Source organism: Quercus robur, chromosome 2 (assembly GCF_932294415.1).
Source record: "Quercus robur chromosome 2, dhQueRobu3.1, whole genome shotgun sequence".
NCBI lineage: Eukaryota > Viridiplantae > Streptophyta > Magnoliopsida > Fagales > Fagaceae > Quercus > Quercus robur.
Genome location: NC_065535.1, coordinates 95,529,708 through 95,546,622, shown reverse-complemented (window position 1 = coordinate 95,546,622; position 16,915 = coordinate 95,529,708). Strand labels below are relative to the sequence as shown.

Here is a 16,915-nt window from a genome sequence, read left to right as displayed (position 1 = left end):
TAAAAGTTATTCTCTTTTTATTCTTTTTTCTCTCTCCTCTCTCATCACTTTATTCTTTTTTTCTCTCCTCTCTCATTCTTCCTCATACATTCCTATCAACCTCTCATCTTTTCTCCTTTCACTCTTTTTTCTTCTCACTCTCATTGCTTTTCTCTCTTCCTCTCAGCCTCACCACACCACCTCCTCGACCTGATGCCGATCTCTATTGCTGTGGTTTTTTTTTTTTTTTTGGCAGTGATTTGATGGGTGGATTCGGCAGTGGGTGGGTTCAGATGGTGATGGGCAAATTGATGGTGGTGGGTTGCGATGGGTGGATTCAGTGGTGGGTTGGTCACTTGGTCAGCCTGTCGATGGGTTGTGATGGTGATAGGCAAATCGGTGATGGTGAGTTCTGATGTGCGAATTCAGTGGTGGGTGGGCCGGCCTGTGGATGGGTTGACGGTGGGTGGGTGGGATGTGGGGCGTTGATGGGTGCTAACAGCGGGGGTGAGCTGTAAGTTGTGGAGGGGGTGGTTGGTTTTTTTATTTTGTATTTTTATATATTGTTGATTTTTTTAATGTTATTTTAATATTTGTATATATTATTTTAATGTATAGAATTGAAGAATAGAAGGTGATATATGGTAAATTGTAAAATGATGTTGTAGGGTCACGTTTTTCAGCCCAGACCCAAAATGTATGGGATACTGGCCCAGTGAACTCAGTACAATAAATTTGTAGAGAGTGAGTAGAAGAACTAGGTTTTAGTGAATGGGATAATAGTTATAATGAGTTTCTAAGACAATCAAACAGAAACGAACCAAGTTTGTACAAGAAAGTTTATCCTCAACACAATCTAAGGAGCTCTATTCTAGTATATATTGGATGATAATGGTTACAGGAGCTGTTGAGATTGTTACAGTGCTTTCTCTTCTCCTTTTTTCTCCCCCAGATCTCTAAGGTCTCTACCCTTATTTATACCACATATCTTCCTTCATCTCCACCCTACACGTGGATAGTTGATGGTTTATACTGATACTTGTCCCATCAACCCCCTCTAGAAGTCTTCTGGAGTGGTTGTAAGGCTACAATAATAATGTGCAGAAGTCACTTCCTCATTAATGTAGCTAGGGAGTTAGCTGGAGTGCATTCAATGCGGTGATAGCAGCTTTTCCCAAGATATTTTGGGATTCTTCTTTGTCTTTTGTTCCTGCAATGCTTATCCATATTTCCAGAACTTCATGGATCGCACCTCTAGATGGCAGGCATCCTTTACGAACCTCGGCCTTGGCTAGTCGAGGACAAATTCATCCTCGGCACAAACTCCTAGGCCATTATGTTCAATATTGTCTTCCTTATCCACTAGCATGGGTTTCCTTGACTATACTTACCCATCCTTGGATAGCCCCTTATCCTCGGCTTGGGCCTTAAGCCCAAAACCCAATTGTATGATCTGGGCCCATGACCCCACAGATGTGTTAAAATAATAAAATAGTGTTTTTGATGTATCAAAATGGCATTTTTATAAAACACCTTATGGGAATGCTTTTAATAGTGAATAAAAAATAGTGAGTTTATGTGTAAGTAGTGATTAACCAATCACAATCGCATATGTCGTCAACTTGTGATAAAAATAGTGGCAAAATGTGTGATCATAGACAAAAAGAACAGAGTCCAAACCACCATCAAATAGCAGCATTCTTCGACTTAAGCCAGATTTGTAATATAGCCCCAATATCAATAGGACTCCAGTTCAAATCAAAATCTAACAAAACTCATTTGAAACAACTTCTTTTTTTTTTTTTTTGTCCTTTTTAAGAAAAGCCAACACTCACACCAAAAAAAAAAAAAAATGTTTTTCTAGACCATCAAATAAAGTGGATACTGAGAGTCCTATTCTCTCAATATGTAGTAGAAATTAAGATCAATGTGATTTAAAAGATAGTATTTGAGTTAGGTAAAAACTCCGCCATTAAAAGCAACAAATAATCATTATTTGCTTAGCAAATATCTAAATTTGTAACGTACATTGTATAATACAACCAAATTAGAACGAAGTAGAAACTCAAAATTGAAGGGTCTATATGCTGATGAAGGAAATAAAAAAGTATGGCAAAGTGATAGAAACTAGGCCCAGCAATCGATAGCGACGAATTTGAGAGAAAAGGAATCAAAGAGGATTTGTGAGGAAATAAAATAATAACTGTGGATTGACCCTTGGGAAGCAATGCATAGACTTTCTGTAGCGAAGACTCAGTTGAGATTTGAGATAAGACTTGGTAGAAAATTTGCATAGAAAAATTGACCGACCTATACAGAAAGTGTTGGGAACAATCTTCTCTCACAAGTCACACACACACAGCACACTAAGAGCTTGTTGGTTTGGTTGGGCCATTTTAGAAATTGGTTTCTTGATTATGAGTTAAATATATATAAAATGTGGTAAGTCCCACTCCAACCTTGTTTTGTTGAAATTTTTGAAAACTTGTCCAAAAAATGCAAACACCATAATTGAAAACGTGCTTTAAAATGTACTTAAGTTGCTTTCAAGAAATAGGCTGTGACAATTTTGTAAATAATGCCTCCGCCCAGCTTTTTTATTCCCCATTTTCCTCCTTATTATGGAGTGTTTAGCAACATGTGTGCAAAGCGTGTGATTTGTGTAAACACTTTAGGTGATTTAAAGGTACAACACACCCAATTAATGAATTTTTCACAAAATTTTTAAATATACACTTAAAAAGGAATGATTAACAAATTTGTGATTAGGGAAGTAAATGAGCTGAGCTATGCTGAGTAGTGCATGTTCAAGCTTGGCTCGTCGGTAAAATTAAAAAGCTCAAGCTTGGCTTGAGCTTGAGACAAGCCTAAAATATTGTTTGAGCTTGAGCTTGTAGGAAAGCTAAAAAGTTTGAGCTTGGCTTGGCTTGATTCATTAGTCAAGCCAAGCTCGAGCTTAATATCTAGCTCAAACTCGAGCTCAGATCAAGATTTTGAGCTTGAGATCCAACAAAATTATCTTATCAAATGCTTAAATCTCCCAAAATCAAGTAAACAAAAATAAGAAAATAGCATACTCATTTTATCATGCTTCTAGTCCAACCTATGATTAGTCATTGTTCATATTGCAACTTTACAAAATTAAATTCATCCAATCATCCTTTATTGTCTATACCTTCATCAATTGTTTAAAATATAATTTTTAAATCCACATTAGATGATAAAGAACTAGAAAAAGACTTGTTGTAACTATTGTGAATGAGAAAGGATTAACATGTTTTATAACTTTACATTAGACAATGGATAAGGGAGGACCATATGTGGCCCACTTATAATTTTTTTTTTTTTTTTAAAGGTAACTAAAGTCTAAAGTGGTGCTTGATCAGTTTAGAGGGAAATGAAAAATTAAGGTAAAGGGTATTGGTCCAATATTAGACATTTTTTTTTATTAAGATATGTGTAATGAGTTTATTTAGAAAGCACATATCAAGCCTATAAATGAGTTTATACTTGACTTGTTTTGTATCGAACCTTATAGCTCACGAGCTTGTTTATGAACAAATAGTTTTGCTTGGGATCAGCTTGTTTACTAAACAAGCCTAAAACTAAGGCTCAAGCTTGGCTTATTTATAAACAAATAAACATAAACGAGCTTTTTATCAAGTCGAGCTCAAGTTGTTTATGAACAGTTTGATTCATTTACAGCCCTATTTGTGATCCAAATTTTTGTAACTCAATTATTTAGTATTTTCTGACTCTGGTATATCCATGATACCTAGGGTTCAAATTCTCTCTCTTTCTATTGTAACTATTGAATTTGTTAAAAAAAGACAAATTCGTTACACTCCAAATCTAAATTATCCCTTGTTTTTAGAACAAAAGGGAACACTTTCTTTACCTTGATTTATTTGAATGATATACTTATAGCCAGCAAGTATTCTCAAGCAATTAACTCAGTTAAAGGACTTCCTAGATTACCAATTATATGCTCTTGAAATACTTTCTAATAGTGGTCATCTTAGGTGCAAACAAGTGAAATTCACCATGGAACAAAATTTCACACTTACCAAATTAGATGGTGAACTAACACTGCCATATTTGAGCTTCTCGATCCATATACTAAGCAAATTCATGAACCAACTTAAGCTCTTTACTATTAAAAGTTTCACTAATGCAAATCGGACCGAATGCCCTAGTACCAAGACATCCATGACATGGTATTGTGTATGAGTGTATTCTTCTGTGACAACTAAATTGCACTTCACATTGAAATCAATTGCCACTTAGCAGGTGTAAATGTGTAATTGGCACCCTTCATATTACTAATATCCTAGCTAAAAGTTCTTAGATTCCATCAATTTTATACCCTCCACTGCAAGATGAGCATGCACGAGCACAACATATATGTTCCATTCTTGAGGGGGAGTGTTAAAAATTGAGGAGAGCAAATGTGGATTAAAGCTCCTGCAATGCCTAAATCAAATTCTATACGACAAGTCGTTTTGCCACACAGTAGTTTTAGGCTTTTAGCTTTCTATTGTTTCGGTCCTCACACACGACTTGCCGTGTTCAAACTTCAAACTTCAAACCTCAAAGAACAAAAATTCCCTGCACTCTTCTTTCTTCTATATGCACTCACACCCACAACGCCAATTTCTGATCACTGATTCTCAAACAAAAACAGCACAGACGCGGCGGCCTTTCTCTTAAAAGGTGTACAATGGAAAACAAGCCCACCAGTTCACCAACGAGCTTTGTGGACCAGTCAGTCGTAAGTACACATTCTCTCTCTCTCTCTCTCCTTCTCACCAGTTACAAACAGTCACTCAATTAACCAATTTTATTCTTTGGTGGGTGCTTTAGGTACCAGGCGACGTCGTTCTCGATCTCTCAAACATGACTAACCAAACCTTAAAACTCGGTGGTGGTCTCCGACAGGTCTGTTCTTTGCCTGAGGTTTTTTTTTTTTTTTTCACTTGAATGGGATAGAGAAGTCAAATGGGTAAACTTAATTATTTTTTATTCTTTTCTATAAAATTTTGTGCACAAAGGTCCTACTTTTGCGGGGTTTTGGGAGAGGTGATTGGTAGGCAGCCTGATTCCTGGACTCGAACCCGTGACCTTTTTGTTTTTATTCTTCTTGTATGAGTGGAAAAAATCAGCTTATAGTAAAAATTGTATGTTTATTCCATTTTCATTGATTAGAGGTTGATTGGCATTCATCTTGGGTAAATTTTCAGGATTGTGATGCTATTTCTGTCATGAAGGCTGGAAAGCTCAGGTTCTCAAATCCAAACAAATATTGGGTCGAAAGCTCCCAGAAAAGGGTGAGTATTGTATTAAATTGTATGCTGAGTGCCAACAAAATAAATCAATCTTTACAAGCTTTGATTTTTACATGTCCTAGTGTATTGTTACCTTATTATGATTCTTAATGTTGTTCAAGCTCTTTTTTTTTTTTTTCTTCTTTTTTCTTCTTTTTTAAGTAATTCAATAACCAGATACCTTACCTACTGTGTATTTTTCATTCCGATGCTACGTGGAATTGCAATGTTTTCTAGTAGGCATTTGTCTAGGATGCACGGACATTGAAAAATTATAACATGATATAACGGCAAATAGAACATTGTTACAATATAGATACGACACAAGTATGGCATCCCAAATTAATGTCCATGCATCTAAGGCACTAATGTTGAACCTGCAAATGATGGCAATAATCTATTTTAGGTGGCAATGCCTTCGGATGGAGCAGAGTGGTAGAAAAGAATATATGTGACAAACCTTGACTAATTTGTTGAGGATTCATAACTAACCCTGAAAAATTGAGACTATGGCATTTGGTGGGGGGTAGGTTGTGAAGAAATTTAACAGAGAAATCTAACTGTGTTTAGCAAGATTGATGAACAACAAGCAAGTACAAAGAGTATTGCTGAGAATTGTAGAGAAAGTTAAGAGAGAAAAAGAGAGAGAGATGAAAGAGTGAAAAATGTATTAAACCTTGCTTAATTTACCATCACTGTGTAACTTGAGCTTAAACACCCACTTGCAGCCAACCAAATTTACATTAGGAGGAGGTGGAACCAGGAACCAAGTTTCCTGTTTTTGAAGAGCCTGGAATTCAGCATCCATAGCTTCACACCACTTTGGATATGTAGAAGCAATCTTGTAAGTGTGAGGTTCTGCGTAAGAGTAATCCATAATAGCTTTGTAGCATAGTTTGGGTTTTGTAATTCCACTCTTGGATCTAGTTTGCATAGGATGGGTATTTTGGATGGTGCTGGTGGGTGAGGAAATAGGAAAAAGGTCAGTGGTGCTGGTAGGTACTGTGGTAGGTTCTGCTGAAGCTGGGACTGAAGGAACTAGGATGGCAGAATTGGGAACTGCAGAAGTAGGTATAGTTGAACTGTCTTGTGGAGATGAATTGGTAGGGATTCAGTGAAAGGTGGAAAGGAGGTGAGATCAGGTTGGGGAGAGGTAGTGGAAGAGTTGTAAGGTCCTAAAAGAGAATTCTGATTAGTGGAGTGAAGATAAAGGAGATTAGACAGCCACAAGGGATTAGACACTGAGGATGGTATTGAAGAAGGGGATGCAGATAAAGATGGAGAAGTGGTGGAAAAAGGGAATTTGGACTCATTAAAGACCACGTGCCTAGAGGTGTAAAGATGTTTAGTAACAAGATCAAGACAAAGATAGCCCTTAGAGAGTGTGGAATATCCTAGAAAAAGACATTCTTTAGATCTAGGTTCTAGCTTATGGGAGGTATAGGAGATAGGGATAACAGGCACAACCAAAGACTTTGAGCTGTGAGAAATCAGGTTGGGAATTATATAACTTTTGCCAAGGGGAATGAAAATTTAAGACAGAAGTGGGAAGTAAATTGATCAATGTGACTGCTGTTTGAACAGCATAAGACCAATAGGCAGTTGAAATGGAAGCTTGAGACAGCAATGTGATTATGGCCTCAACAAGATGTCTGTGCTTCCTTTCAACCAAGCTGTTTTGCTGAGGAGTGTATGGGCAAGAAATCTGATGTATGATATCATTTTGGGACAGATAAGACTTGAAAATGTTAGATGTGTATTCCCCACCTCCATCAGACCTCAAGGTCTTTATTTTGACAGAAAACTGATTTTCAACCTGGTTTTTGAAATGAACAAACTTATCAAAGACCTCAGATTTACTTTGAAGCAAATAAATCCAAGTAAATTTAGTGAAGTGATCAATGAAAAGAACATAATATTTGAATCCATTCACAGAAGTAATAGGAGCTGTAGACGAAGAAGCCATAGCTGAGCTAGATGCTGCCATGGTTGAATTGCTTGCAGAGACCAAAGGCTCTGATACCATGAAGAAATTTAACATAGAAATCTAACTGTGTTTAGCAAGATTGATGAACAACAAGCAAGTACAAAGAGTATTGCTGAGAATTGTAGAGAAAGTTAAGAGAGAGAAAGAGAGAGAGATGAAAGAGTAAAAAATGTATTAAACCTTGCTTATTTTACATTCAGAAGTATGATGCTGTATTTATACTAAACAATATCACTAACTGAATAAAAACTGTAACCCTGGATTTACGGATTGGATCCGTATAATGTGGAGGGAGTTAGGCTCAGCTCTCTAACTGATTTACGCGCCTAGATAACTGATATTTAAACATCCAATAAGACACTGTTTGAGCAAGACCATTGGCTCAGTTGTTTGCATTAATGAAATAGTGCGTTTGATGATTCTTTTTTTAATGAAACGGTGCGCTTCAGTTTATCAGCTTTGGTCTTCAAACTTACCGATGTGGTGCGTTTTGCATCATCTTCAACAGGTTGGGACTAATTTTGAAGTGTTTTAGGTTATGCGCTCACTGGTGATTATTCCAGCCCTGTATTGAAAATGGATAGTTTTCCTTTTTATGTTGTATACTTCAGTGGTGCTTTGATTCTGTCAATTAGATTGGGTGACAATGATCTCTAAATTGTTTGCTATAGTTCCTTCACATACTTATCAAAAATAAAATAAAAAATTTGTGGCAGTCCTTTACATGCCTTTCAATTTGTTTCTATTTTTCTTATTTTTCCTCTTCTTTTAATGTTGTGAATTTGTTACTTTGTACAGTACGTGCCTCATGCAGGAGATTCTGTTCTTGGAATTGTGGTGGACTCTAAAGCAGATGTAAGAAATTTTACTTGATTACATTATTGAATTTGGTATTATTAACCTCCATTGCTAGAAGAAACTTCTTCTTATTCTAGCTTTGTTGTTTTTTAAAATTTTGGCAGCCATTTTGTCCCTTAATTGTTACAATCCATGTACCCTAGTTTATTTATGAATTTCATGAAATTATAGCAGTTGTTCTAATCTCTGTAGAGATTGAATTCCCTCTCTGAGGACTTAAAAAAGTTACTTGTAGTGTCTGTTTTACCTATGAATCTATGTATGTTTTTTAAAAAATAAAAATTGTGTGTGTGTGTGTGCGCGCACTGCAAGCCTGCAAGTTAGACATCCCAACCTTGATGATGATATTGCTGTGTTTTTAGAAAGGGGGTACCAATGTTGACGTGGAGATTTGAATGGATCTGAATTTTAGAATGAATATATATATATATATAGACACAACAACAATAACGCCTTAGTCCCTAAAATTTGTGGTCGGGTATGGATCCTATTAGCTAGGGTTGGCCACAATTTGGAAGTATGCTTCCAAGTGAATACTCTCTCTTTATGTAAATTACTGGTTTTTTGCATTGAATTTCTTTATAATACCTTTCTTGGACTTAAAAAGTACCCGTTGTCAAAAAGTTTTGTGTTTTTATGAACTTTAGAATAACTTTATATGATCTTTTTGTCCATCATTTGCAGAACTTTCTTGTGGACATAAAAGGACCTGGATTGGCATTTTTGCCTGTGCTTGCATTTGAAGGAGGAACTAGAAGAAACATACCAAGGTTTGAGGTGTGTACAAGTTTAAGGTCATGCTTATATGTTAATTGCAAAGACAAGGTTGTTCATTCTTTAGTTTAACCATGGATACATCATGTACCCATGCATCATTGTATGCATATTTCCTGGGAAGTCAATTCGTTGTGTTTTCCTACATCTTATATTATTTTTCTTTAGGTTGTAACACATAGGGAGAGAAGGCTGAGAGGTGTTCTAAATTCAAAGTTGCTTCCTCGAGGTCTTTCTGTTGGAAAATAAGAGAAAGAAAATCAATATTTCTCACTCATACCACTGAAGGCAACCTGAACAGTGGTCTTGATTTTGCTGCCAATGAGCTCTAGCTCAAATGGTACTTCCTCTCCCCATAAGGATGGGAAGGGAGGTTGAGGTTGTGAGTTAAAGATTCACGGGGTGTATATGTTACTTACCAATCCAAGGAAAAAAGAGTAGTTGATCTTCATTTTGCTGCCAGTGGCTTGCCTGCAATATATGGATGATGTCATGGATATTGTTGAACTAGTTAAAAGCACAAACATCTTCAACTCTGTGGAGATCTTTTAGAAATAGTTTTACACATCTCCTGACTATTGGTATCATGGTTCAACTTCTTGTGGTGTTGCCCTTTTGACTTCAGAGAATCCTTTTTCCAACAGATAAGATCGTTGAAGCTGTAAACTAGATATGACTTCTACATTCATATACTTGCTAGATGCATTTCTTTCCACACTATTCTGGTTCCTTCTAAAAAGAAGTTAATTTTCTTAATTTTGAAATTAAAGGAAAAGGCTACACTTTTCTTTCTGGATTGTATTTGGCAATGAGTTAATAGCATGAACAGTCTCTTTCCTTGTTTGACTGCTCTAAGAGCTTGCTTTACACCATAGTCAGTTCTTTGTTATGGATTAAAAGATATACTCTTTAAAAAAATTAAGAAAGGTGATTGTAGTATTGAAAACATTGACAGTCTCTACTCTAATATTTCTGTCTCTTGATTTATGCAAAGTGGAAAATGATGATTGACTTATATCAATTATTTGTTTGCTTCTGCAATATTTTTCTTCTTGTTAATGTGTTGTGCTGCAGATAGGTACTTTGCTCTATGTTCGGGTCGTGAAGGCAAACCCTGGCATGAATCCTGAGTTGTCATGCACTGATGGTTGGTTTCTATTTATTTATTTATTTTGTCTGATGTTACCCCATATATATATATGTCATGCTTCTGACTTTTATTAGTTTCCAAGTTTACTTGTTGATTTGATTTTTTGGGTCATCTCTTGACCTTTTCATTACCTTGTTTTGCATTTGTCAGCCAGTGGGAAAGCAGCAGAATTTGGCCAGCTTAAAGATGGCTACATGTTTGAATCTTCAACTGGTCTGTCAAGAATGTGAGAATTTTGCTTCCCCTCTAATTCATATTTGATGTTTGACAGACCTTTTTAAAATCTAGACATGAGCCTGAACTCATGGTAACCATATATCATTTTCGCCCCCCTCCTATTGATGGTTAGACATAACTTATGCACCCCACTATATAGCATAGTTATAAAGCTTGAGATTTCCTCTATGCTATAATGATACATTGATTCATCTCTTGTCTTGTCTCTAGGCTCCTGAGCTCACCAACATGTCCAGTTCTCGATGCTTTGGGGAAGAAGCTTTCCTTTGAGACAGCAGTTGGCTTAAATGGCCGTGTTTGGGTATACATCCTTTTCTTGAGGCCCTCCTATTTGTAGTTGGGTAAGACATTCACCTGTTTCCAATTTTTTTAGTCCATGAGATTATGACCGTCTCTTGATATGGGCCTGAGGCCCCTTTAGACTACACAAACACTGTTTGGAAAACTTACATTTTAAACCTTATAGGTTATGGGTGTAACAAATCAAACCCCGAGGTTTGAAATGGTGATAAATTAAAGCCTCACCCTATATTAAAACCCCAAACAAAATGTCGTTACACTTAAATGGGTTAAGGTTTAATTTGTTACACCCCTAAAATATAATGTTTAAAATGTAATTTTTCTGAACTGTTTTATTTTGCAACCTTGTTGCCTGAAAATTAATAATCTTTATTAAAGACACTTCCTAATATTATTCTTATAATATAGTTTGTACCTAGTGCATAAAACCCTCACTTTTGTAGCGTTTGAGAGAGGTAATTGGTGGACAGTCTTACCTCCAATTATTGTGGGGAGTCACTTTCAATGGGAAGCACTTGGGGGTAAAGTTCGAACCACAGAAATCGGACACCACGGATGGTGCCACTGTCACTGAGCTATCTTGATACAATTCTTATAATATCTTATTGAATTGCAGGTCAATGCCTCCTCTCCTTCTACAGTCATAGTTGTTGCTAATGCAATTATGAACTCTGAATCTTTGAGTGGGGTGCAGCAGAGAATTATGGTGGAGAAATTGATTCAGAATTTAAAGTTATCAAGTCAGTCCTATGCATTTATGATTTTTTAACCAATATATTTATTGGCTGCTGGTTCTGGAGTAATTTTCTCTTAATTATGAATATGAAACAAACTTCTTTACTGTTTCTTTGCAGCGTGATAATGGAAGAAGTGAAAGCTATATACTTTATAGCTGTCACATTTTCCCATTGTGTTTTACATGGGAGGAGCATGGTCACATGGTGTTACAAAAACAACAAATTTTTCTATCAAGCATGAAAGACGACAAGCTTCTACTAAAGATGATCCTCACGTTATCAAATCATATGTGCTGGCCTTTTTCTGCCCATTCTGCCTTGTCACAGAATCCTATCATGAAATTAGTTTGCCAATAACATTGTAGTTATTATTTTTTATTCTCTTTAGAACTTGGAAGCTATATTAACATTTTCTGTTTTCTGTGTTATCTGTAGAAATGGGGAGGAGTTAACATTGTAGTAATTGTTAACTTAAAGCAAGATTTATTATAAGTGTTAAAAAAAATCCTTCAAAACAAGTTGAAATAGTTCATTAAGTTGGCCGCATTTTTTCAAAGTTTTTTTTTTGTTGGAATTTGGATTAAGTTCTACCTATATTTATTTAATTTCTTAATAATTTGATTGTTACAGCCATGGAAGAGTGGGGTTTTGAATCTTAGTTTTCCTAATAAAGGACAGTAGTGATGCCATTGAGCTGCAAGGTTGCCTATATTAACACAAATTTTTTCCAAAAACATTCTTCATAAATGATGAATTACAAGTATTGATTTTCATATAAGCTCACAATGAGTTACTAACTTACCACCTCAGTGTTTTGATCCATTACTTTATTCTCATACAAAGAAAATGTAACTCAATTGCTCATAGTCTGGCTAAATATATTATTGACGTTCTAAACTTTTTAGTGTGGACACCACAATTTTATTACATACTTTAGGCTAATTTAGCCGTTTTAGTTAAAGTTTTCAGCTTTCACCCTAAAATAAAAAATAAAATAAAAAAGGTTGGTGTCGGTGCTGGTTTGTTTCTTTGTTTTTTTTGTTGATTTTTTTGGGGGGGTGTATTTATAACTTGTCAGAAAATGACAGCAAATAGAAACTTAAAGTCTAACCCATTGGCCGTTCAATGACCCTAATTACTTACTTGTTTGACCATTATTATGGCACAATAATTAGTAACAGGAAGAAACTAACAAAAGAATTGAGAGAGAGGCATGCCCATAGTGTGTAAACCAATTGATTAACGCCTTAACGGGGATCACAATCAATGGTAAACAACTAAACATTAAGAATACTTCAAAAACTCATCTTCTTGACTCTAGTCGCCCTCGTGTCTTTGTTTTCTCTCCCTACGAAATACAATGAATTGAACCTTGTAATTCATGACCACTCAATCATACTTTCTCTATCCTTTCTTTTCTTGGGAGTAGCTCCTTTGTGTGTGTCTATTCTCTATACATATTACATACTAATTTATATGAATCCCATATAAGTATTCTAGATAGGGTCTGTTAACACTTAACAGGTTCATATATATTTAGCAAAAAAAAACGAGTTCGTATATAAACCATTTTAGAAAAATTTTGATATAATTTTTATAAAAAATATAAAAAGCTGTAAAAAAATTAATTACATTTTTTTTCATAAAAAGTTTCTAAAAATATATCTTAAACTAATGCATTTAGAGTATCTGTTAACTTTTTCCTTCTAATTAAGTTGTCATTTCAAGAGGACAAAATTCAAACTAATCACCTCCCCTTGTGAGGCACCATCTCTAATATTAGTTACTAATCAAATCTATAAGACTAAAGTCATCCTAAAATGGTTTTAAAAAGACGTCAACTTCATTATCAATGTCATGTCAATGACACAAAATTTTGTCATGTCAATTGAACAACATAGGTGCCACACTAAGCTATACATTCAAAACTCAAGTTTTCACCTTTAGTTTGAGGGGGTATTAAATACATTATGCTTCAAGTAACTCAAACCAATTGTATTAAATATCTTAAACTAATGCCTTTAGAGTACCTATTAACTTTTTTCTTCTAATTAAGTTGTCATTTCAAGAGGAAAAAATTCGAACTAATCACCTCCCCTTGGTGAGGCACCATCTCTAATATTAGTTACTAATCAAATCTATAAGACTAAAGTCATCCTAAAATGGTTTTAAAAAGACGTCAACTTCATCATCAATGTCATGTCAATGACACAAAATTTTGTCATGTCAGTTGAGCAACGTAAGTGCCACACTAAGCTATACATTCAAAACTCAAGTTTTCACCTTTAGTTTGAGGGGGTATTTAATACATTATGTTTCAAGTAACTCAAACCAATTATAGGCTCATATACTTGTAGAATAAACAACTTAACATTAGATTAATCTGTGGCTAATATAGGGTTAGTCAAGTATTTACTAGTATATAAACTCTACATTAGGTTCGCTGTAAATCTATAATACGTGTGTTTAATATCAATATGTAATCATTTAATGATTTTTTTACCATGGACATAAGTCATCAAGTCAAACCACGTAAACTTTTGTATATTCTTCTTTTATACTTTCACCCAACATTCAATTATTACACACAAACACATTAACATTTACAAACCATAGAAGATCCTTTATCCAAGGTAGCTTGAAACTACACTTCCTCCTTGAATGATATTTGAAATGCTTTAAACCCCTTTTTAAATTCATAATTCCATTCCCTACTAATTTATTTCTTATTTTTTTTAATATAAAAAAACACTTTGTCTCATTTTTCCTAATTATATTGACGAGATTGCCATGGATGCAAAAAGTTTTGACTGTACGAAAAACAACAAAGAAAGAAAGATAACCATTAACTTTTTCTTGTTTCTTGGTCAATCAATTGTGTCCTGTGTCGGGGACAAGAAATAACAAATGCTTTTGTACGTGTTTATTGTCAGCCTGCAGTCTAGTAAACCAACCCACACCACATGCATGAACAAAATAAAAATACACACTTTTGGCCCTTTGAGTGGCCTCCTGGCCTGCTTCTTCTTCAGTTTATATATTATCTCACTCAGGCCCGGATGGAATCCAATTTCCAGATTCTCTCTCTTTCCAGAGCAATTTTTGAAAAGAAAATGTTAAAGATTATATAAATTTTAAAAATATACTAATGCAATTATAAATTTTACTGCATAAAATTTATAACTTTATAAAAAAAATAAAAATAAAAAAAGAAAGTTGACAAACAAATGTAGCAATGTTGCAATTAGTAGATTTCAACAACGTAGTAATTCAAGAAGAGAAATACTATCATTGTTATGTTCACAACATTTTTATAATAATTTCACAACAAATCTTAGATGATAAATTTATTACTTGCTATTATTAATGGAAAAGAAAGTGCTTTAATGATGGATTCAAATTAAAATCAACAGTAATCTATCATTTAGGACTTACTGCATGTGAAAATATTGCAAACGTCACACTTCTCATTTAGGATGAGTGTTGTTAGGAATTACAAATTTTACTACATAATTTTTACAAACTAATGTATTACCAAGCATAAAAAGTAATTCAGACATTCATTTATTATTTTATTAAAATCCATCAATCTTTATTTTTATATCTATTTGTAAGCCATATTTAGTAAAATTTGTAACTTCTTTAATTTTTTTTATTTTTTATTTTTCTGTGATTTATGACACTTGGTTTTGTAAAATTCATTATATAGCAGCCTTATCATAAATATTGTTATATAGGTTGCGTTGTTAGCCATTTTTTTTCTTTTTTCTTTTTTCTTTTTATAACTTGATAGTTAGAAGAGATGATTTAAATTAACTTTAAATATTTTTGTTAAAAGTGTTAATTGAACTATAAAATTCTTCACAATCGTTAGCATCGCTCATTAACAATAGGTAAATAGTTTAATTGAATGTTGGTTGGTTTTCTTCAAAAAGAAAAAAAAATATATATATATATATATATATATATATATATATTGGTTGGTTTTCATGACCGGGCCTCTGAGCTATGATAAAGTACGAACTCACGGGGGTTATTGATTATTATAAGACTATATTGCATGTGAATTGTCGAAATAGAGAACCCTAAGACTAGTCCTTTTCAAGTAGCAGTGAAATACAATCACGTTATATAAATTTAAGGGTTTTAACTTTTAAGTTGTGCATGTGCAAGATATACACTAATTATTGTTCATTTGTTCTATTGTCTTATTTTTGAACACGTGCTATATATGTCCACTGCATAGGATGCAAGGCTAGCCAAAGTGTCAAACCACAAATTTTCAAGATGTATATAAATATAATTCATCTCCCAACTATTGGTACCTTTTTCTTTGCAAAAGTTTCATATCAACATTCGGTGCGAACTGCGAAGTCTCAGAAAATAGAAACAGCATTACTTAAGTTAAGGCTGCAACAAAAACCCTAAACATCAATTAGCTAAGAACAAACAAAGCTTCTCTCTAATTATCTAATTGGAGATGGATATTCTATTCCTAATAATATTGGTATGATTTATAATTAAAGAAAGAAAAAAAAACACACACACATAGATATATATATATATATATATATGTAAGGATACGATTCGTATCGAACCACAACAGTGTTGGGTTCGCACGTAAATAGACCCAAACAATATCATTTGTAGAGCGTGGGTTTGAAAGGCTAGGCCTTAGTCACCAGGCGGTGAGTCTTTTCGTGACGTTCATACATGGCTAAGTTATTTTCGCCCTAGGAGTCTTTCTCCAGGAGGCGGGCTGGAAGGCTCTGGTTTTTGGCCATTTTTCCCCGCTAGCCTTTAGGAATTACTTTCGTTTCCTTTTATACTAGCTGGTGTTTTTTTATCTTTCGTCCACGTGTAGGATCGACATTCCAAGACTGATACTTATCCCATCAGCCCATACCCGGAGTGGTTGGGGGTGGTTGAAAAAGCTGGAGAGTATGGCTCTGTCAGGTACAGAGTATTGAATGGCAGTAAGGGCAGCTTTCTCCGATCATTTACACTTTCCAGCATCCCCTTTTCTATTGGCACAAATATTTTAGATTTTTTCCCAAGTTGTTTCTATACCACTTTTACCCTTTCTTCCGAGGAGACTTTGGACTGGCCGAGGATTGAATCGTCCTCGGCTGTATCCCAATGCTATGTTGTACTTGCATTACAGTGTCTGGGCCATAACCTTCCTCGGCTTGGGCCTTTGGGCCCCAACGAATAAATGGAGCTGGCCCAAAATATTGTTGGGCCCCACAATATGTATATATATTTGTTAAAATGCAAAACCTACACTTTATGTTTTACCGAAATTCATTTCAGTCCTCTAACTGCATTTTCGTTTATTATAGTCCTCTAACTTTCAAGTTTATTTAATTAAAGTTTTTTCATCGACTTTTGTTATATGTTGTGATTAATTTTTCAATTTTTTAAATTTTTCTTCAAATTTTCTTTAATTTAAAAAATTCAATTCATGATTGAAAAAAAATTTCTAGATTTTTTTTAAAAAAAATTTAACAAAAGTTGACAGAAATGTGTTAATTGAATAAATCTGAAATTTAGAGGACTGAAATGAATT

At 34.5% G+C, this 16,915-nt stretch overlaps 1 protein-coding gene across 1 annotated transcript; it reads left to right on the top strand.

The window, feature by feature from the left end:
• Positions 1-4,532: 4,532 nt before the first annotated feature.
• LOC126716024 (uncharacterized) lies at positions 4,533-11,902 on the top strand. The gene is made up of 10 exons (XM_050416937.1): positions 4,533-4,750; positions 4,843-4,917; positions 5,220-5,306; positions 8,089-8,145; positions 8,833-8,925; positions 9,997-10,069; positions 10,223-10,298; positions 10,520-10,610; positions 11,226-11,349; positions 11,464-11,902. The coding sequence occupies exons 1-10, from the start codon at positions 4,700-4,702 to the stop codon at positions 11,466-11,468; spliced, it is 732 nt and encodes a 243-aa protein (XP_050272894.1). The 5' UTR covers positions 4,533-4,699; the 3' UTR covers positions 11,469-11,902.
• The last annotated feature ends 5,013 nt before the right edge of the window (positions 11,903-16,915 follow it).

What these genes read in the sequence shown, in the direction of transcription:
- LOC126716024 (XM_050416937.1), top strand. Translation starts at nt 4,700, where the DNA reads ATGGAAAACAAGCCCACCAGTTCACCAACGAGCTTTGTGGACCAGTCA. An exon ending in TGGTGGACTCTAAAGCAGAT is followed by an intron (nt 8,146 to 8,832) that starts GTAAGAAATTTT and finishes CATCATTTGCAG; the next exon opens with AACTTTCTTGTGGACATAAA. An exon ending in TGAGTTGTCATGCACTGATG is followed by an intron (nt 10,070 to 10,222) that starts GTTGGTTTCTAT and finishes TGCATTTGTCAG; the next exon opens with CCAGTGGGAAAGCAGCAGAA.